Source organism: Gadus chalcogrammus, chromosome 20 (assembly GCF_026213295.1).
Source record: "Gadus chalcogrammus isolate NIFS_2021 chromosome 20, NIFS_Gcha_1.0, whole genome shotgun sequence".
Taxonomy (NCBI): Eukaryota; Metazoa; Chordata; class Actinopteri; order Gadiformes; family Gadidae; genus Gadus; species Gadus chalcogrammus.
Genome location: NC_079431.1, coordinates 16,090,219 through 16,112,515, shown reverse-complemented (window position 1 = coordinate 16,112,515; position 22,297 = coordinate 16,090,219). Strand labels below are relative to the sequence as shown.

Here is a 22,297-nt window from a genome sequence, read left to right as displayed (position 1 = left end):
ATTAGTTCATTACGCTGCCTGACGGACGCCAGGGCCGTGAAACTACACAGCACCCCGGCCAGGTCTGATACAGGCTCTAGAGGAAATAATAATATTCAGAATAAGCTTGTTCTGAAAAACACAACAATGTCTACACCACTGTAATCCTCTTGGAATTTGTAGAATAACTTTTGTGTTTTACAACAGAAATTAAATATCATAGCAAATAGATTGATTGTTTATTTAAAAAATAAACTAAAAGTTCTTCACACATAAGCCCTGCATAAACAACTGTAGTAGAAGGCTTTTCAAAACATTCTCCCATTATTATAAAATAATCTCACTAGCTGTTAGCAGCTGTTGATTTCATGCTTCTATGACCCCCAACTCGATATGTTTACTTTGTCAGTCAATAGACAGAGCCTCGCCATGCATTGAATGGACTACAAACAGTAGAAAACACAGCGGGCGAAAAAGAGTAACTATAAAGCATAGCATATGGCATTAGTATTAGTTAATGGTAAAATGCTACAATGCATTAGCATGTCATGTGCAAATTAACATTGTATAACGTTTACATTCTGTCATGTGCTGACTTTGTCTTTGTCTTGTTTAGTGTTTGTTCTCCCCCTGTCCACAAGATGTCCTTAGACTGTCCCAACCACTTCATTCCCCTCACCAGTGTGTCCTTGTCAATCATTCCCCGGTCTGTCCCTCCCCATACAATACAATTTCACTTCCTTTTTTCCCTCATCACGCCCCAAACCGTCCCTTGTTGTTTTCTCATGTCTCTTTGTCCTTATGGTTCCCAAATTGTAGTGTTTATTTTGCCTGTTCATGGAATGCATATTTTGAATTTCTTTGTTAAAAAAACCTTTTGTCACTCACGTCCCTTTTGTTAAGTACAAGTCTGCATTTGGATCCTTTCCCTCGTTGTTCCTGCTGCCCCACCAGCACCGACCCTGACTCAGTCAGTCCGTTTAGTAGATGTTTTTATCAAAAGTGATTTAAAAGGGAAGCTGACAGCAATCGAAGAATACAATGAGTATGAGTAACGAGTTTATCGACAACTTGCACAAGCAAGTTTTGGAACGAAAACTGTCTTGAGTAGCTCCAGGAAACAGAATATGAGGGAGGCTACATTAATGTGTTTCTTTCTTAATTTTCCTTTCTGGTTTTCTCATTCTGATATTGTATAACCAGCAAGATAACAAACCGTGATCCTGGGCAAATCTGAAACAATAGGGAGTGTCCATGGTACCTTGCTTCTCACAGACAGACGGACGGACCCATACAGAACAATACCCAACCAAGGCAACCGGTCCATCCGTCGTGTTGTAGACATCAACATACACACATTCACTAATGAACAACAGCCCTGGTATTACGATCAGTAATCAGCCAATATAATCAAAGTATTCAATGCATCCGATGCATGCAACAGCACACGCACACAAACACACACACACACACATAAAAACACATACAAAGAAACAGGAAAAAAAAATAAACATATAAGCTCTGCGTTAACATTCTAGACAGGAGTTTACAGAGTGCATACAAAACATCCACACAGCATCACCGACCAGAAAACACTGGAAAATTAACTGAATAACAGAGAAAGCACCTTTGGTCTTCCCCAAAGAGGACCGCCGCGTGCGCTGGTCATCAAAGTGCCACTAAAACAAGACGTACGACCGGCTGAGGGGAGAGGAGGGACCAAGAACCCCCTTCCTCAGACGCCACCAGCCTCAGCTTTAATTAAATGTATTGTGTGTCTTTGTGGGTGTGTGGGTGGGTGCATGTGTGTGCATGCATGTATGTCTGTGTGCACTGTTCACAGAATTTATGGCTACGCTGAACCAAACCCCTGCTATCTGGCAACGGGCCCATATCAAAATGTCCCATAATATCCTGTTGTGTGTGTGTGCGTGTGCATGCGTGCACCTGCATGTGTGTGTGTGCATGAGTGCGCCTGATTGTGTGTGTCTGAGTGTGTGTTTGTGTGTGTGGTTGTGTGAGTGATTTGTCTGATGTCCTTATCTCTCTGCAGAGTGACTTATCCTGCTTGGACTCCATAGCACATTTCTGTGGAAAAGTGCAGAGACCTCACCAAGCCATTAGTTTCCATGTTGCGATCATCACACATGAGGGGAGCCGCCACCGGACACACTGTGTTGACGCGCTGGAATGTTTGGGAGGGCAAGAGCACAGGAGATGAGGGCCGCGGTGGCCTTCTGACCACGAGAGGAACACCACGCACTGCAGAGGGGCGTTCAGGGGATCAGACCGTTTGGTTGGGTTTCATTTTGAGTCCCATCTCAATAAGCAGCTTGCTTTTTTAAGGGTTCCCTTATGGACAGGACAGGGAAGTCTCTCAGGAAAGGGAGTTGAGATTGACGGAGAGTTGGACGGCATGAAGCGTAGGGCTAAGGGGGGAATTTCCTTCACGGTAAAGGCTAATGATTAGTCACGTTTTTGTGATTTTTCAAATTTTTCCTGTGTTTAGCAGTTAGAAACTATGAGCTGCTATAATGTTTGCCAACTACTAAACAACATTGTGTAGTCTGCAGGGATAAATTAATTTAAAAAAATGTTATACAATATATGACATACACAGACCCATGATGTATGTAGCGATATACCTGATGAATGATGTGATATGCGGTACTCCATTTGTATTCTACAGAGAAATACCAACATTTATCAAACAAGACTCGACAGCCCAACAAAAAAACCTCCCTTCTGTATGAATTCATATTCATCGTTGCCATTCTATTAAACCTGAATTGTGTAAACCTAAAACTGATCATGAATGACAAATGTTGCTGCAAACTTGGCAAGAGAAGTGGAAATTCCAATTTGATAAAATAAATAGTCCCACTATTTTAAATCCACCCTCTGTGTGCACTTATCATTATCTTATTCAGATGGTGTAATCAATAATCAGTCATTTCACTACACGGTGTAGAGTAACTGAACATCTAATATACATCCGACCACTGCTTGAATATGCGCAAGCGTCCGCCTTTACACATCATCAACCCCGTCAGACAACCACCATGTGACTGAACTACAAAACCCCAAAAGTCCCCTGCCCGGGCATCTTACCTCATCCTTATTCTTCCTCCTGCGTCGGTGAAAAGGGAAGATGCAGAAGAAGAAGTACTTCAGCCAACTGAAGACAGTGGCCAGACACCACCCTACCCCACCCATCCTTCCCCTGCACGCCTTCGCAAATCGTCCAGCAAAGACGGTGAATTTTAATTGAACGGTGAATTTTGTGCCTCTGTCCTCGTATCAAACCAATTCTCCTGCCAGCAGCTGTCCCTCGAACGAGAGCCTCGGTCAAACAATCACCAATGACAACGAGAGGAGGGTGATTGATGTTATCCCAGGACAACAGACACACTTCGTCTTCTCCTGTCCGCAAGGTGTTCCCTGATACGGGGGGGGGGGGGGGGGGGATGGTTGTGTGCGTGGTGGAGGGAGGAGAGGAGGGGGGGTGGGTAGGGGGGGATGTTCAAAGTAATCCAGACAAGACTTCTTTCCCTCTTAATCCCAGTATTCCTCCAGCATCCTCATCCTTCTTCTCTCACATCCAAAGCATCCTTTTGCTGCCAGCCTCTCAGAGCAAGATACTGAGGAAGAGGAGAGAGACGGAGAAAGAGGATAGAGAGACAGAGGGAGAGAGAGAGAGAGAGAGAGAGAGAGAGAGAGGGAGTGACACACACACACACACACACACACACACACACACACACACACACACACACACACACACACACACACACACACACACACACACACACACACACACACACACACACACACACACACACACACACACAAACAGACACAGACGCTGGGGGGGGGGGGGGGGGGGGGGGCAGTGTCGCCAGCAGAGAGGGAGGCACTTACAGTGATGGGAAAAGGCGGGGTGAGGAGGGGTGGGGAGAGGTTGGTCTGTAATTTAATGTAAAAAGGAGGAGTAGGGCTGGCGGCTGCTACGACTTGGGACGCTGAAACGACAATGGCGATCAGGAGAGACAGAGAGTGTATTTCTGTTCCACTGAAATTAACTGATGGAGCAAAAAGACAGACAAGAGCAGTTTAAAGCCTGGCCCCCTTGAAGAGGAAAACTCTACTTTCACGCAACCTTTCCTTTTAAAGTTGTGTGAACCTATACATAAACATTGACAACAGACCATTAGAAGAGAGTGACTGCTGTGAAAGTAGACAATGACCAATCTCAGTTTTGCAAAGTACACAAACACATATTACCGATGAACACATTACCATGCAATGGTTCAGGATGTGTCACTTGGCTACAACGGACACACCTCGTTCTCACTTCCTTTCCAGGGAAACTCGCGTTGAGGGTTTTGTATGCGCGTCTACACACCACCTTGGCTGCATTCAGGCCTTTCCGCTGCCTTCCTGCCTGTCAGCCATGTTCCTGCTTCCTTGTTGTCACAGCCAAAACCCCCAACAAGCAACTGGAAAATACAATCCCAGCTATAATACCCTGGGCACAATTTATGAATCCTATGCCGCTCTGCAGAGCCAATATTTGATCCATGCTGATCCAATATGCAACAAAAAGCTCTGTTTCAACACAGTGTCCCCGCCCAAACACACTCAGCCAAGTTGCCTGAGCGAACACAGATAAAGGGAAGGACTGACTTTGTAAATACAGACGAACGAGTCAATTGAGTCGCCATAACGGTATGACATCCAGTGCGCATATGGTCATATCAAATGTGTATTAACATATACAACTCGTACCGCGCTACAGTGGTCATCAGGTCGAATCATAACCATGTGTCACTGCTAGCTCCATGGGGGTCAAAGCACAGTAGCGGCACTTATTCAGCAGGATGGTATGCATAGGTTAAGACTAGTGGTTTCCAAATGCTGGGTCGCGAACCGTAAATGGTACCACAGCAGGGGACCAAGTGGGTAGAGGGTTGGGCCATGATAAAAACGAATCATTGTCCGTTACATTTGACCCTCGTTTGATGACTGAAACGGGAGAATACTGTATTGAAGAACATAAGCCAGAGAGAATGATAACTTTTTTTATTGCACAACATATGTGGTTGGTCCTGAGCCAGAACTTCCTCCAAAGGGGGGTCATCAGTGCATGAAGAACATTTTGCGGTGGAGGTACTGTATATACCTAGAGGTATATTCTCTGTTGAAAACAGCTTTACCACTCCATTCCAACCCGTATCTGCCCCGACTTCAAGGGAAGATTACGCCGTTCTGTCAATGAGGACCAAGTGTTTCTAGGAGATTTTGGGAAAGAGGTGAGGATTCTGTACACTTCCTGTCCAACCTCCCGCATGACATAACAATGACATTGGTGTTTAGGCTCTTATGTTTTAGTAAACCGGACAAGAGGACATAGGGAGCAAAGGCCCATTGTTCTTTGGAAGAGCCCATGTGGGAAAAGCCTATGTGGTTCACTATTTAGTCATTTAGCAGTCAGAGGTCGTTAAAGGGAGAGAAAAAAGGGCATCTTGCTAGGGATGGACTCCAGGTAGATTATTGGGATGAAAACAAGAACTTTTCTGCTTGAAACTCCCACACCACTAGACTCATAAATCATGTGATCACAGCCACCTCGAATCCCTCCTTCCCCTGAACAACAATAACTCTAACACAAACCATCTCATCCGAGAGCTCTTCTTTTCACGAATGGCGCTCTCCCTTCGTCCCTCGAATTCAATAACGCTTTAGCCGAAGGTCTCAGTGCGCTTTGACTCCCTGCGATTTATTATTGAGTTGAGTTACGTTTTGACAGTGCAACGCGCAACGCGATACGATACGCTTTAGCCAACTGGACACGTCTCGCTACGACGCGCGGATAATCGCACCTGTCATCTCCTTGCGTGAGATCCCTGCGGACACATAAAAACCTGTCTCCATGACATATCAAGTCACACACATACAAACCCCCCAAAAAATACTCCCTACATAAAATATCGAGGCACAACCTCACAACCCCCAAACCCTGCATAAAAAACCATTGATGCCTCCCTAAAGATTGGGTTGTATTAGCCATTGGCGGGGATGGGGTCTCTCTGTGCATGCTCTCGGTCAGCCAGTAAGTGCACATGTGGCTGCACGGCCCAGCACACCGCAGGCCACTGGGATTAAGTGGCATACAGATGGTATTACTTATATCCCATAATAATTCATCCGTCGATAGAAGAGTGTCGAGGGTTGGCCGCGGCTTCGATGACATCATGTGGCTTGGCTTGGACGTACACTTTGGTGTGCAGACACACACACACACACACACATGCCGTTACATATACACACACACAAACAGATACACTGCCACACAGGCACACACATACACACGCGCAAACAAACTTGACACACACACAGTTGTGAGCAGACATACAGAGGCTTACAAACAGCCAAGTACTTATACTTACAAACAGCCAAGAACATATGCTTATAATACATTTCTCCCTAAATGAATACACATCTGAGACCTTAGAGCCAAAGAGCACTCAACACATCACTGACTACGTCCCCGGTGGTGAAGACACCACTTCATCTTGAGGACGTTGAGGTTCACAGAACAGCCCCCAAAAGACCAGCGATGGAAGCAGTCTGCCTCTCCTCCCTGTCGATCCCTCTCCTCCCCCTCTAACGACCGCCATGGGGGGGGGGGGGGGGGGGAAAGATGGCCAATGATGGACATCACGTGTGGATTGAGAAAGCCAATCATTGCTCATTTGTTAAAATAGAAAACAGCTGCCCCTCCAACCCACCATACTCCCTCATCCACCACCCCTACACCATCTTAAACCCTCAGCACCAGACTGTAGAGTAATGTGAATCCTTTTCATTTCACTTCCAACTAGCCTTCTAGCCTGGGACTTTTTAATTCATTCCATTGCCTTTTTTTAAGACCCCTCATCCTAAACCCATCCGTGATCCTAATCCTGCCTGGTGACTGGCTAAGGGAGGGAGGGGAGAGGGAAGGGGCTGGGGAAGGGTGTGAGAGGGAGAATGTTAGACCAAATGGCTTAAGACCAAACATCACATCTGTATCGCAGCGATATGTCGCAGCCTCCATCAATGATAAGCTGCTTTCCCTGGTGCAGTACAATGTAGACTGCCAGTCAGAGCGCGTGCCACCCCCTGTCCGATGTGACGCACCACACCACCACCACCCACAAGAAGTGTGTCAAAACTTCTTTTGCTATTTGTCAAACAAAATTGTAAAAACATACTTTTTGCATTTTCCTCTATTCTCATCAAGCAGTGTGTCATCTTGTTCTGTTTGATTCTACCTCTAAAATGCATCACTGAATCTCTAATATGTATATTTTTTAATAAAGTTTGATTGCTTGATCTGTTGATTGATTGATTGATTGATTGATTGATTGATTGATTGATTGATTGATTGATTGATTGATTGATTGATTGATTGATTGATTGATTGATTGATTGATTGATTGATTGAGTGAAGAGGCCCTTCGTTTCAAAAGAAGTTCTGCTCTTGAGTTCTTCCTCTTTTCCCATCGGAGGCCTTTTCTTCCGTAGATCTCTCCGGGGGCAAGGGGGAGAGAGGGGGGGGGGCTGCTACAGGGGAGGGCTTGAAACAAAGCGGACGGAGGAAGGGATGAGGAGAACAAACACATTCCTTATGTAACACTGGAGTTACCAGAGAACAGGATAGGAGAGGGAGAACAGGAGGTAGTACAGGACAGTGTGCCAGTCCAAAGGTTGTAGGCTCAAACCCCAATGTCCTCAGTTTGCCAAACCGCGACCGGCTCCTTAATGACGTGTATCTGCATATTTCCCTGCAGGTCACTTTGGTTAAAATTCTGCTAAAAGCATCTTTGAAACAACCCAATAGTAACAGTAAATAGTTCAGTACAACACCAGGCTCAAGAGTCCAAGGGCCTTCTATACCCGGAGACAGATTGTTGGTATTCATCTTCATAACGTATGCATATATTCACGTATATTCATTAGAATCTACGACTACTTATGTAACTTTAACGAAATGTGCACATGTACTGTAGACCCTGGAGATCTCCCGGACACAATGAGGGCCACACACACACAAACAACCCCCCCCCCCCACACACACACACACACACACACACACACACACAGTGTGCAAATGTAAATAAAGCCTGTGAGCTGATGTCTGCGAACTATACACCTCATATTCAGCAGAATATGCAAAGGGTAACAATTCCCAAATCATTGTGTGTCTCAATTTCCACACACACACGAACACACACACACACACATACATACACACACACACACACACACACACACACACACACACACACACACACACACACACACACACACACACACACACACACACACACACACACACACACACACACACACACACACACACACACACACACACACACACACACACACACACACACACACACACACACACACACACACACACACACACACAATAAACCATGAATACAGTCACACTTCTTTCCTTTCTTTCTTGTATTCAAGTCCAAAATTCTCCCCTCTGCCGTATCAACCACTGCATCGACCTGGCGGTCAACCAGGAGCCGAGCGAGGGGAATTCCAGGGGCCGGTGTGAGGGACATTGGCCCTGCAGAGCCAATAAAACCAGTCCATAGGAGGGGAAACAATGATCGCACTGACAACCTTATCCCTTACCGGTAAATTACAGATTCAAAAATGGGCATGACGTTCAGCCTCGCATTATCTTCTACACGGCTCCGCGTCAGGCTGGACACACGTGAAGGGAGACACGCACGCATTGGGGAGCATAAAGCAGCCGCACAAGTACTTACACACACACACACTACACACAGATGAAACACACAAACAGACCATTCTTACGTTCCTAGCATTGACATCCATCATCCACCCCCCATGTATGATGACCATAGTTGGGCCTATATAGTTAAAGACTTGGACCACAGGATAGACTAGATAGGGTGTGAGACTCCCATGCAATAGGCTCTGGGTCAAATCCCCAATTTTCACTTTACCCATAGGCATGCCGCTTTTAATGATATGTATTAAATATACTAAACATTAATAGTAAATAATGGGCTGTTTCATAAGCCCAAACCGAGTAGGGAGGTGAACAGGGTGATGCAATAGTAGCCAGGTCCAATTTAGGGTTAGTTCTTCCTCATGCCTTATCATTTGTGATTTGTCAAATTGACTCAAATCTATCTTAATTTTGTACAAAGTCTTGTAACCACTTTATCTAAGTTGTAAGTGTTTAGTTCGGTTCTAAATCACTATCCTCCCCCTTAAGCGGATGCCTTGGTCAATGGAATCAATGGTTTACACAAAAGCCTAAGCTTGGCACCTCACGTCCCCTGCCGTGTTAAACTTTTCACCCTGTTACACAGCCGGACAGACCAGGCCTGGTGTCGTAAAAAAGAAAAAGACAAATCACAACAAGCCCTTCAGGGACAGAGGAGCGAGGCCCAATCCAGGCCGAGGGCTCACAGCTCCTCCCAGTTAAGAGCCCATCAACTTTAACAGTCATTAAGGGGATCATTATGGGATGTCGAGACAGTGATTTACCACCCATTCTTGTTAGAAGAGGGGGTTGGCGGGGATGGGGTCATGTTTAGTCATAAGGGACAGGACGTGATGACGATGAGACGGGAGGGAGAATGAAGGCTATGAATTGCAAGACGTGCTGCCCAGCCATCAGACAGAAGGTGAATTCACTTAATTCCCGACAGACACTACAGTCGTCTGCAGCGTCTGGAGACACTCAGGGCCTTGTCCTTAGGTACTTGGGAGTCGCACTTCAGTCTTACTGAATTCCCATAGTTATTTTGTGAGTATGAACGCAATACTGTTCAAATAGGGACTCGATGTTGGAAGCCGGCTAAAAAAATAAATATCACACGGTTACATCATACTTTTCTATTTTAAGAAAGATAAAAAATGTAAACTTGAAGACGACCACCATGTTAAACATAATCACTTGTATACAAATGTTAGTATTAAGTTGTTTTTTCTTTTAAAGGACATTCCAAGGATCTCAAACTTCCTTTAACACAAATCAAACCTATGTGTCATATGTTGTGATCCACAGGCATCCATAGTACCCCCAAAAAGCCCTCTTTGACACCATAATACTGAAACAAATCAACACAAACATAAAGCCACTAACATAATAACAAATTAAAAATTAGCTACTTCATTAATATTTCAAATGCCAACACGTTCAGATTGGAGCCAATCCCTGACTCCGCTCCTAACTGACAAATAACTGTTGTCAAGACAACAAGAACTCACCACCCAGAAGGACATCGCGGGGGCTTCTTCTTGGAGATCACACAGACACACACACAGGTCAATGCGCCTCCTCTTCTTCAGTAATTCACAGAGAGAGACTCTTCCAGAAATGCGTAGCGGGCGGTTGGCCGGTCTGACACTCTTTGGCCGCAGCCGTCCTGTCACTGTGTGTCCGACTCAGAGTCGCAGAGCGCCACAAGCCCAACAGTCTGCGCCCTATCCTGACACGTTTCCTGAATAGCATTGTTAGCAAAGGGGAGAGGAAGGCAGCGCACGTACACACACACACACACACACACACACATTATGGAAAGCCTGCGTCAGGAGACATGGACAGTGAGAACACCAGAAGCTGTTGTTCTTTCTACCATTTTTTGGGGGGGTGTGGGGGGGGGGGGGTATTTTTTTCAGAGCTCTTTTCAAACTAGGAGTTGGACGGGTTGGCTTGTACGCTGTGACATTTAACTTCCTCGTTCCCCCCTCCATGGGCAGGACAAGGAGCCCTTCTCTTTCAGCTCGGAGCCCTGGGAGTCAGAGGCTGGGGACGGGGACGGGGGGGGGGGGTTGTGCTGATTCACTTTAGCTTTTTAACTTGAAATTCAGACTCAGCATTGTCCTCTCATACATACTGAATCCTTAGCAAATCATAACAAACACTCGAAAATGTTGCGAGGCCTCTTGGAATGACATCGGACGAAAGAATATGTGCACCAAATATGAAACACATGTGCGACACCAATGCAAAACACAATCGCTCCAGTTCTCGGGTTCTGTCATTGAGGCCTGATGTCATGTGTGGAGTTGGTCCGTGTCACAGCTTGTACTTCCTAATCTCTTGCAGGGAGACAACATCCAGTAGAGAGCCATGAATCTAGTATCTCTTTTTTACACTGTATTCACTGATTCAACTGTTCAGAAAGCTGAGCTGGTAGAGGTCGGGGAGGGGGGGGGGGGCAGGGATTATACCAGCAGGGTAAAATGGCTTCATCAACAGTTCCTGATAGAGTCAAGAACTAAATAAATAAACTGTTCGCAGATAGAGGGCATGGAGTGTTCTGTGATGGCATCACCAGGCTCCCAGTGAGGGCCCGGACACAAACAGACCGGGGAGGGAGGGGGGGGGGGGGGGAATCAGCTCACTGCTGAGGTTTCTGTGTCTCTCCATCGACTCAACTCTTCAGCCAAGGGTGGGTAAGGGGGTGAGGAGCTGAGGAGGTGAGGAGGTGAGGAGCTGAGGAGGTGAGGAGGTGAGGAGGTGAGGAGGTGAGGAGGTGAGGAGGTGAGGAGGTGAGGAGGTGAGGGTTAGGGGTGGTGGTCCTTTGTAACTGTTCCATTGTGGTTGAATTTAGAAATCAAAAAAGTGTTGGCACTACCTAGCTAACCCTTACTTTTTTAACTAGGTAATGCAGCGCTATAACTTTTTGAGCTGAACGAACGTGGAATATAATCTTGGGTGGATGAAAGCACATGCAAAATGACTGCAAATGCAAATGTATCTTAGGTAGAAGGCCTTTTGTGGAGTACAGTTGACAGTTTCAAGGAAGCAGGAGGAGGAGGTGGAGGAGGAAGAGGAGGATGAAGAGAGTCCGTGTGACGGGACATTCTGCAGGCTTGTCCCCCCCCTCCCTCACCCCAGCCCTCAAGCATTTTAAAGGGTGTGTGAACAAAGCGGTCAAGCTTACGCCACCGCAGAGAGGAGGGACACCGCCACGGCAAAAGAGGAGGAGGAGGTCAGATTAACAGGGTTGTACAGAAGACACTGGAGATCTCCCGGACACACTGAGGGCCACACGCACAAGGTGATACCACTCTGGGAGGTCGGTGCTAATCTGAAGGTCGCCCGGCGAACAGCACGTCATCAGAGCAAATTGAGCTAGGACTCCTCGTTCTAAGTCCCTACAGCTTGTGTCGAGAACACTGACAATGATAAGGTCGACCCCTGCTGGTGAGTTTGGGAATCACTACTTAGAGTTAGGATAGAAGAACGCTGGCGAGATACACAGACAGACAGACATTGCAGAAGTGACAGTCAAACAATAGAGATAACCTAAAAGTACAAAAATGTTTTGCATATAGCAGCATGTTCAAATAACTCTCTGGACGCCTTGACTTCACTAAGTGCTGGATCTCCAACATGTCTTCCGTTACTGCCTAGGGCAAATCAGTGTGTCAATAAATTAAGCTAATCAAAGCTAACCAACCCTAAGCTATGAAAAGCTAAAGCAAGCTACCTCCATGTTCCCTCGATGGAGACAGCCTGCATTGCGCCATCGTTCCTGGTCTCGTGTGAAACCAGGGGCATCCCCTATTTAACCCAGCGGGCCTCTATCCTCTCCAACACCGGCCCCCTCCAAAACACGCCCGTACACAAACAGCCAGTGGGGGATTGCATCATCTCCTGGAGGCCTTCCAAGGCAGCCGTCTCTGAGAGCAAACGTCTTTATGTTTGTCTTTTAAGTCTTTGTGAGGAGCATGACGTCGCCTCAGCAAACACACCATATATTTACGATTGTTCCGGCAAAAAACACCCTGTGAATGATTTAATGTTTATGTTTGGGACCCGGCTTTATGATGTTGTTGAGGAGGACAGATTGTAATTATCGTTGAGTGTAATGATGGTGTCAGGGTGGCATCTGTTGAAGCTTGGAAGAAAACAGGAAACTGAATACCTTGACCTTAATGTGCGCTCAATTCATGATAACCGAGGTGTAGTGTTGCTGCAATCGGTTTTATTACAAAGTCAATACCAGACGACAAAGCTGTTCTGGAAAAAGTACTGCATAGTTTGTATGTGTGTGTGTGGGGGGGGGGGGCTGAGTGTGTGTGTGTGTGTGTGTGTGTGTGTGTGTGTGTGTGTGTGTGTGTGTGTGTGTGTGTGTGTGTGTGTGTGTGTGTGTGTGTGTGTGTGTGTGTGCGTGTGTGCGTGTGTGCGTGTGTGTGTGTGTGTGAGAGAGTGTGTGTGGGGGGGTCTGTTTGTGCATGTTTGTCTGCATGCATGTCCGTGCATGGAAAGGCATATCTGAAAAAAAGTAATCAGAAAAAGTTATAAAAATATGTGCTAGTCATTTGGAACCACCGTATTTTCATTCATGTGTGTCTGTGTGCATTTCTTTGTTTGTTCATGTGTGTGTGTGTGTGTGTGTTTGTGTGTGTGTGTGTTTCGCTACTCACTACCAGAATTTCTAGATGTGAAAAACCAACCAACCATGGCGTTGCATTGCTTTACCCCCGGCCACTGTAACCCATGGCGATCCCACGTCCGTCCAATAGCGGGCCTTTATGCAAATGTCAATCACGCTCCAGTGGCCGCCAACCTCGGTGTTAGTCTGTTGCGTTGCTTCACGTTTCGCATGGAGCCAGTAGGCCTTTGTTTACGCTAATTGAATTAAACTGAGAGAAGGTGACCTTAGTGCCGGAGAGACAGGGCAAATTAAACGCAGCCAATCGGAGCGGCCTGGGAGCCCTGTTTACACTGGAGTCATTCATGAGTTTAGGAGATAAGGAATGTAGTCGAGCGTCCTTCCTAAAATGTTGCTTTCTTTCCTTCTTCCTTCAATTTCTAGATCATTTTACTTTTAGACATTGTAGATGGTTTACGCTCAGGGCTGCATGCAAGTAGACAGTGGACAATGGGTTTCGAATACAGAACCTTTTGGAAGGGAGTCAAACACTCTCAGAGCTCGACTATCCTGTCCTGATTATTTCTTTCTTCCTAAAACATTTATATCAGCCGTGTACACAGTGTAAGTACTATAACTCAATGACTGGCCAGCGGTTGGGCCACTGAAATTATCTCCATCTGCTTGTTAAACCTCGCAATGTTGTGAAACACACTTACGGTAAAGATTTAAAATAATTATCCAGGTTCAAAGTTACCGAGCATCAAGCTTTGAACCCTGTTTAAACATTTTAACCAAGAACCTTAGTTCGGGACGGGAGTAAAACACCCTCATCACTTGACTATTTTTACCTAGATAGTTTTGGATGATTTGCATTTCGGATAGACGAAACACTTGTTGAACTGCAGTATAATAATGTAATGTTCCACGTCACAGAGTCTTTCAAAGCCAAGGCTTGTGTTTCCATGTTTGTTTTGCCATCTTCCCGTTCCTTTGAAGGCTGCTGGTCTCGTTGAAACGCCAGTGGCCTGCCAAGCCACCGAGCAAACAGTGTCAGGTTCGAGCCCCGGACAGATAAAAGTGTCTCGGAAATGTTTGGCCCGCCTCCAGGGCAGTGAAAACAAATGTCTGTCGTCTCAATTTGTTGGATCTCTGTTGGGGTGAGGCGACTAGAAGGGACGTTAAAGGAACACCAAACCAAGTGGGGAGGGAGGTTTCTTTCTTTATGCAAAAACAAACTGAGTGAAAATATCTACGATACAACCTCTTTCTTTCTTTCTTAAATATCTACAAAGCTCCTTTTGGAGACTGCAATGTATAAACAAAGTATACAGTGTAATGGCTAGGGTGCTCGACTCTCGGCCATACGTTACGATGCTACAGTGTCCATAGCCTAACCTGGAGGCCATGGCGCCACCCTTAGCAACATGCCCTGAACCCTACCTGCTCCAGATAGCTTAATCTTCACCAAAGTGTCTTTCTAATTATGGAAATAGTTGTTATAATAACATCATAAACGATAAAGGTGTAATATATTCAGCTGTGTATAATAATTGGACTAAAGTTCAAATCAGATAAAACTAAAAAGGTTAACCATCATTGAAAGTGGTGCGTCACTTGGTATTGTCGAGCGATGCGATAAGCCCGGTTACATAATCACGTTAGGGTGCTAACTGACTGATAAGAGAGCCATTAAAACAGATAGTCCAGATTCAGCCGATACACATTCAAGGGCACTTATCTACATATGCAGTGTGATGTCAACCGTGCTATCATTTAGCGCAGCTCCTGCCAAACTTTCCCACATTGATTGCGAAGAGCACACTATTTCCGAAGCCATGAATGCAATGTGTCCACCATTGCTGGTGGATAACTTGATGAATGAGTCCATCAAAAATATGCAATTATTATTTGAATGAATTAATAAACTATTGAAAATTCAGTATGGTGAATCAAAGCAGGTATGAATTGCTTTGTTCAGAGAGGATATTAACATTTAAATAAAATCATCCAGTACTTTCAATTTTAACTTTCCCTTACATTTCGAATTGGTTTGCTATTGGAAAACCTTTCTTTGGCATCAATAAAATATCTGCCTCCATATTTTAGCCCCAAACCACTGACTTTTATTTTCAGAGGCCCAATGAGAAAGCATAATTCAATAAAGGCATCTGGGCTTTTTCCAGAAGCATCTCACTGCAGTGACTTGACAGGACAGATAGCCACTGGACGGCTACATGAGGACAAAGATTCACTTCCAAGAATCCAACACTCTCCAATGGGTGATAGAAGAACACTCTGTGGCTACTGCCAGAAAGCTTCCATCCACCGTTTCTAACGGAAATAAACCTAGGGGAACAGGGGGCAGGGTTGCATTTACAATTTACCTCTGAGTCTTTAGCAGACACTTTTATCAAAAGCTACTTTAATTGAATTGAGCAGGTAGGGAGGCAGGGGCAGGCAGGGGTTATGGCATCTTACTCAATGATTCCCATAAGCTAAGTCGCGGACAACAGGGATCAGACCCAGTACCTTTCGGCTGGGAGTCACTCAACCAACTTCACGATGAAATGTTGTGGGTTTTGCGTTAGAAATACCTCTGCTAAATAACTATACAATAAATAGAAAAATAACAGAGGAACAGAAGCCTATGGGCAGAGCCACCCTCCTTCCATCACTGGCAGCCAGGCTGTAAATGGCGGATTAGCTTAAGGTCACAATGTTACACCACAATACACTCTCAGTTGCTCCACCTATTGACATAGTAGTCCCGGGTGTAATTTTCGTGTGCTGCCGCGACCCATGACCCGGTTGGCACCCTCAATCTTTCTGAGTGCACAGCTGAGCGACTTGGCATAGTCCACATTCACCGCGCCGTGTGGCATTTTAGGGATGCATGTGTAGTGTCGGGAGGCGCGTGCAACGACACATGCGGCGGGCAATCGGGTCGGAGGGGGCGTAATTTGATTATGTGCCGCATCACCTGCGACCCACAGCAGTGTGCACACGCCGTCCGTCGTTAACAGAGATCAGGGTTTGGAACGCTAGCCATGTGTCGGGTTTTAAAGGGCCTATTGAGTTTCAGACGCGAGACCGCCGCTATAAATAGCGACCGCGAGGCGTGAGGCCCGCTCCGAATCAACCCCTTGCAATCCCCTGCGATTGTCTTCGGAGAGAATGCGATTGTAGCTTACTCCGATGCCGAGCGAGTGAAAATGACATTTCAAAATATATTACAATCAAATTGGTATTTAACGGTTAACAATGCTTCATCCAAGCGGTAACCACAGCTGGTCTCAGATAGAGTCGAGAGATCATGCAAGCATGTGTGTGTCCAAAGCTCCATTGCCTCTTCATAATCGTACTGTTGTTGTACTGAAATTTGCTGTAAAACATCGATGACATCCCAAACCACACCAATCGTTTTGTTGGGCTGTGTAAAGTGTCTGTAAGGTCCATATTCCATCAGAACCGCTTTTGTGGTTTCAAATCCCACACACTCCGATTAAATATCCCCGACCCAACCCTACACAGTCCACTCAAACAACACATTCCTGTTCAGATACCTATGAGGTCCCTCCGCGGTGGAATGCAGAGGTGTGCGCAGGGATCCTGCTTAAGCAGCGAGGGAGAGCTCGCAACAACCCCCTGCCTCGGCTTGTCACGAGACCAATGGCGCGAAACGAGAAGAAAAGACGTTGGACCTCTCTTTCCTCTGTGCACATCGGGAGTAACTGCAGCCCATCAAAGGAGGTAGCCGGGATTTGTTACTTCCCGAGAGAAAGGAACCCCAAAAAGGGAAGGCCAGCACCTCCTGTTCACAATGTAATCGTCAGAACCCAGTGGCATCCAAACTAAATAGAAAAACGAAAAACACGGCCAAGAATGTGAACAGAATTGGAGGCATATGGGGAGCCACCGCCCACCTGGGAGAGCTAGCCCCGCTGTCCATAAGGGGGCCGCGCGGTGGAAACACTTCCAAAGGCCCCCCGAAGTGGGGCTCTGTGAGATTTTGGACGTTGCCAAGAAGTTAGGTTGCCAAGTATTAGGAAGAAGACAAGAAAATCCCTCTCCCGAAGTAGCTCGTGTAATATCAACACGGCCACGGCGGCATAAAGGACACATTCATGGGCACACAAAGGGCCGGGATGGCTTAAGGCTTAATGGAGTGTGTTATGTTGCAAATGCTGCGAGACCCAGCGCGGAGGTGGAAGTCGGGACCCCGGTTCGACATTCCGATAAAAAAGGGTGCGCACATGGGACTCCTGGGCACACAAGAAAAAAAAATACAGTTGGCCTGGGACTTGATCCATCATTCCAGCTGTCATGCCGTCCGCCGGCGACTGCCAAATGAATTAAAAAGTTGCTCTGAGACGCCCAGCGAGTGGCCTTTGTATCCCTTTATGTTCTGCTTCCACTGTCTGTGTGGGTGACTTCATGCATCGCTGGATCAAGTAGCGCTTAAAAAAAAAAATTTGTCTAAAGAAACACCCAGGCATTCAATTCACACATCCTTTGACCTCAGAAGCGATGAAAGAAGAAAAGAGATCCGACCTGATAATGAGTTGAGGGTTCAGAGACATTGGGCGATTACATGCCACTGGGAGACTGTGACTGCAAATTATCCCTTTGGATGTAATCCAACGTGCTTTTTATCTCTCGCTGAGCATCCAGGAAGTTACATAGACGCGTAGAGGAAGCCAATTACCTGTTCTATGTTTTCTTCCCAGATTCAAGTTAAACAATTAGCAAGCTTGTACTTGTAAACATTTTATGTAGCTTATTCAATGTTGGTTGTATGCTTCGATTGTTCTCAGCCACACTTTTTTAATTTTTTCACACTTTATTGTACCCAATTCCTGGTGAAGTGACTTCCGGCTAGGGCAATTTTACAACTGGATACAGGTTTTGTTAACCAGGAGATCTGACCCTATAGCCTAGTGTGATCGAGAGATAACCTTGCTTAACGATAAGACAATTTAACTGAGGAGTTATCTGAACCTCTGAACCATAAAATGTCTGAAATACTTGATAAGATCAGAACCTTTTTACATCCTCTCGTCTCCTTTTCTCTCTCCAAAACAAAAATGTAAGCTTAAAAAAAGGGATTTTGAAAAACAACACACACACTAACTAACAAAAGTCAGAATAAACAAATACAGCTCCAAAATAGACAACCATAAACCATACACCGTTCTGACTTTTTAACAAACTGGTCACAGATGCATCTACAAAGTAAAAACGCTGATTTGAAAAAATTAAAGGTATTATTAGGAATATGCAAATGAAACAATGCCACAAAAACCAAACACACGGAAGTTGAAAAAATATGGTGAACACCAGAGGAGAGGTTGGCAGGGCAGTAATGGGTGCGTAGGGCGGAAGATCCGGGGGTTAACTTAACTTCGGCATCTCCATACGCACACACACAAACACTCTCTCTCACACACACACACACACACACACACACACACACACACACACACACACACATAAACACACGCACACACACACTCCAGGCATCCCGTCACACAGAGAGGGTGTTGTTCCCCTGGCCCTCGTGGGTCAGAGCGGGCAGGTAGGAGCGACTCGATACGGCTGCCTGCCCAGTCCAAGCACAGAGGGCACTCTGTGTCTCACACACACACACACACACACACACACACACACACACACACACACACACACACACACACACACATATACACAAGCATCCTCAGGAATGCGAGCATGGGGCATCAGGTAGGTTGCAGTTCACCAAGCACATGCCCTTTGTTTTTGCATAAAAATATCTTGTTATCCCTGGAAAAGCCCCCTGGCCCCCTCCCAAACTTTCTCCCCCTCCCACTCTCTATCTATCTCTCTCTCTCTCTCTCTCTATCTCTCTCTCTATGGTGCTTTTTAACAAAGCACTAAGAATGCATAGAGGTTTCCAATACTGTTTGCATTCCATTAGAGTAATACGTTTTTGTTTCTTCTTGGTGTTTTTATAGACTCTATTCTAGCATAACGAGATGATGTTGATGGTGAACCGCATTACCAAAAAAACATTTACCGAAACACCCACCCCCAAAAATAACTTGTCATTGTCATTTTTGACGTATGGTTTAAGGATGAGTTTGTGAACGGATCAGTTACATACATATCTAAGAATGGGTGGCCCACGTGGGAATCAAACCTCGAACCCTGATAGAGTTCATACCGTTCTCAATCCAGTATTATGAATAGGCCACTCTATAATCCTTGCAAAATGTTAATTTTTCTGTAAAAATACATTATTTAAGGAATATATTTTTCTGGTTTGAATTATAACTAAAGGCATTTCATTTCTTATAATAGAGTTTTTCATTTTCAGTTAAATCACGTGCCGCCATACACTTACAATAAGCAAAACGATTGCCTACTACTACAACAAATCCATGAGAGATAAAGCAGTAAAATCTGAATTGCATTGTTCATGCCGGCATCGACAAGCCAGGATTATGGTGTAGCCGTCAGTAGCGGACAGCCACCGTTCAAAACCCTGCAGGGCGGAGTTACAGGCAAATAAACACTGCTTGACTCTGCCCTCAATCCCCTCGTATTAACCAGCGCACATAGACACACAAAGACACACAAAGACCTCAAGACGCAGCAGCCCACATGGCTCACATTCTTCCAGGAGCCCCCGACTCAGGCCCCTCACCTTGATCAAAGTCAAGGTGTGTTCTTAAGAGTTTTACATGAGCAGGGTGGAGCTGGAGGTGATTGGTAGTGGTGGAGGTGGAGGGGGGGGGGGGAGTTTCTGGACGATCGCTATCGCTCTTCAAAGGGCAGGTTGCTGAGGGCCCCTGTGTGTGTGTGTGTGTGTGTGTGTGTGTGTGTGTGTGTGTGTGTGTGCGTGTGCGTGTGCGTGTGCGTGTGCGTGTGTGTGTGTGTGTGTGTGTGTGTGTGTGTGTGTGTGTGTGTGTGTGTGTGTGTGTGTGTGTGTGTAAGCAGGGGCTTGGTTCTCTGGAAGGATTTATTATCACGGTAATCATGGGGAATTTACCGGGTCAGTTTGGCAACCCATCTCTTAGAGAGCTGACGTTATTTTCCCTTTCCTCTGGGCATTTATTACATTTAGGTACTGCAAGGAGAAAGGAAGCAGAATGCACTATTAAAGAAACTTAAGATACAAAAATCCAGTATGTAATAAAAGACTAATTCTGCATCATACTACTAGTTCTGTCCTTGCAACAGTTATAACAGCAACAGGAGCTGTCCAATTTGATCTTATCAGATAGCAACATGGTTTTGCTGTTCAACCTTGACTGTGATGTCTCTGACCTTTAGGGGTCAAAGATTACAGGTCAAATTCCGACGTCTCCCCTTCGAACAGGCACACACAGGACCCAATGTTATGCATGAAACTAAATCACCGAATTAACTATTGGAAAAGACCACCCTCACTTAAAAAAACACCTGCATTCCTGCCTTCAATAAATACATCCATGCTGTCATGTTAGGTATTATCATTATTAATGGGAAAAGCTGGGGAATTGGATGTGTGTGTGTGTGTGTGTGTGTGTGTGTGTGTGTGTGTGTGTGTGTGTGTGTGTGTGTGTGTGTGTGTGTGTGTGTGTGTGTGTGTGTGTGTGTGTGTGTGTGTGTGTGTGTGTGTGTGTGTGTGTGTGTGTGTGTGTGTGTGTGTGTGTTTTATGTGAGGCAAGCATGACTGAACTTGGGGATGTTTAGGCTTGCCTCTGGCGGTGCAATTAAGAAGGAAGGCGAACACGCGATCTAAAGTATTGTTTTGTTCTATTATGTCAGGGCTGGAAGGTGGATTAAATACCGCTCAAGATGCTGCTGCGCCTGCAAATTGTCTTGCTGTTGTTTTTCTCCACAGTTAATCAGAAAAGTAGCTTAGATTAACCTTAAAGTTGTACTCTCCTGTAGACTACTCTACTAAATGGTGTTTTTTGTTTTATTTTGTTACATAGCCTGAGGGGGTTAGGTTTTGCCCGCATATCGGTGACTTTCAGTTATTGAGTTGCCTATTCTATCAGAAAATAACAAAGATACAGCAAAAGCTGCCACACTGAGTCTGAAACCAAACATCCACCTGCACGGAATTGAATACATCAAAACATCCAAACTATCACCAAAACGCATGCCTACTTTCCACTGTTAAATAAAACTTAGTTTGCAAAGAAAATCTCTTACCTTCATGCGGTTCTCTTTCTTCTTCTCCTCATATTGGTGGACGGGCATTGGCAGGAGGAAATCGTCTTCACAACAGAGGAAACTCACCGTGCATCCCATCCAGACAGACTCAGAGAGGGAGAGACCACTAAACCCATCCAGACAGACTCAGAGAGGGAGAGACCACTGAACCCATCCAGAGCTCTGCTCGCTGCTCTCCTCTCAAAGCCGGATGACGTGGTGCTACTGCAGAAGACGCAGATCACCCAGACGCGTCTGAGGAGCTATCTGGCTCCAGTCCAAACCTGATCAGGTGGCAGGGCCAAGTCCCAGCCATCATAACTTCTGCATTGGCAGCCAAACGGTCAAATACGCGAGAAAAACATTGATAAACAACATTGTTTCGGTCACGTGTGTTTTCTTTTCTCTTCGGTCCCCATGAGCCTGGTGCGGTCTCTTTGAGTTTCACACTTAAATAATTTTCAGACTTGTAGGATAAAAGGACATTTAGAAGGTAGACGCGTGTTCTTTCTGCCTTGTGTTTCTGTCAAATCGATGTATTCTCAATTAGTCTGGAAGTAGGTCGACCTCAAACCTGGGTGGAAGGAGTTCCTGAAGACAGGTGATCGACGCCAGAGTGAAGATCTCTCTCTCTCTCTCTCTCTCTCTCTCTCTCTCTCTCTCTCTCTCTCTCTCTCTCTCTCTCTCTCTCTCTCTCTCTCTCT

The 22,297-nt window shown here is 45.7% G+C and overlaps 1 protein-coding gene across 8 annotated transcripts in view; it reads right to left on the bottom strand.

Moving 5' to 3' along the window:
* tns1b (tensin 1b) overlaps positions 1 to 22,217 on the bottom strand; it is a 184,239-nt gene extending 162,022 nt beyond the window's left edge. For 7 of the 8 annotated variants that reach the window (XM_056579548.1, XM_056579556.1, XM_056579546.1 and 4 more), the window contains exon 1: positions 21,594 to 22,217. In XM_056579548.1, coding sequence (XP_056435523.1) covers positions 21,594 to 21,692 — 99 coding nt within the window. In that variant the 5' untranslated portion in view covers positions 21,693 to 22,217. Of the gene's footprint in view, positions 1 to 10,290; positions 10,485 to 21,593 lie in introns of those variants that run through there. The other variant, XM_056579553.1, reaches the window with a different exon arrangement.
* Between the last annotated feature and the right edge of the window lie 80 nt (positions 22,218 to 22,297).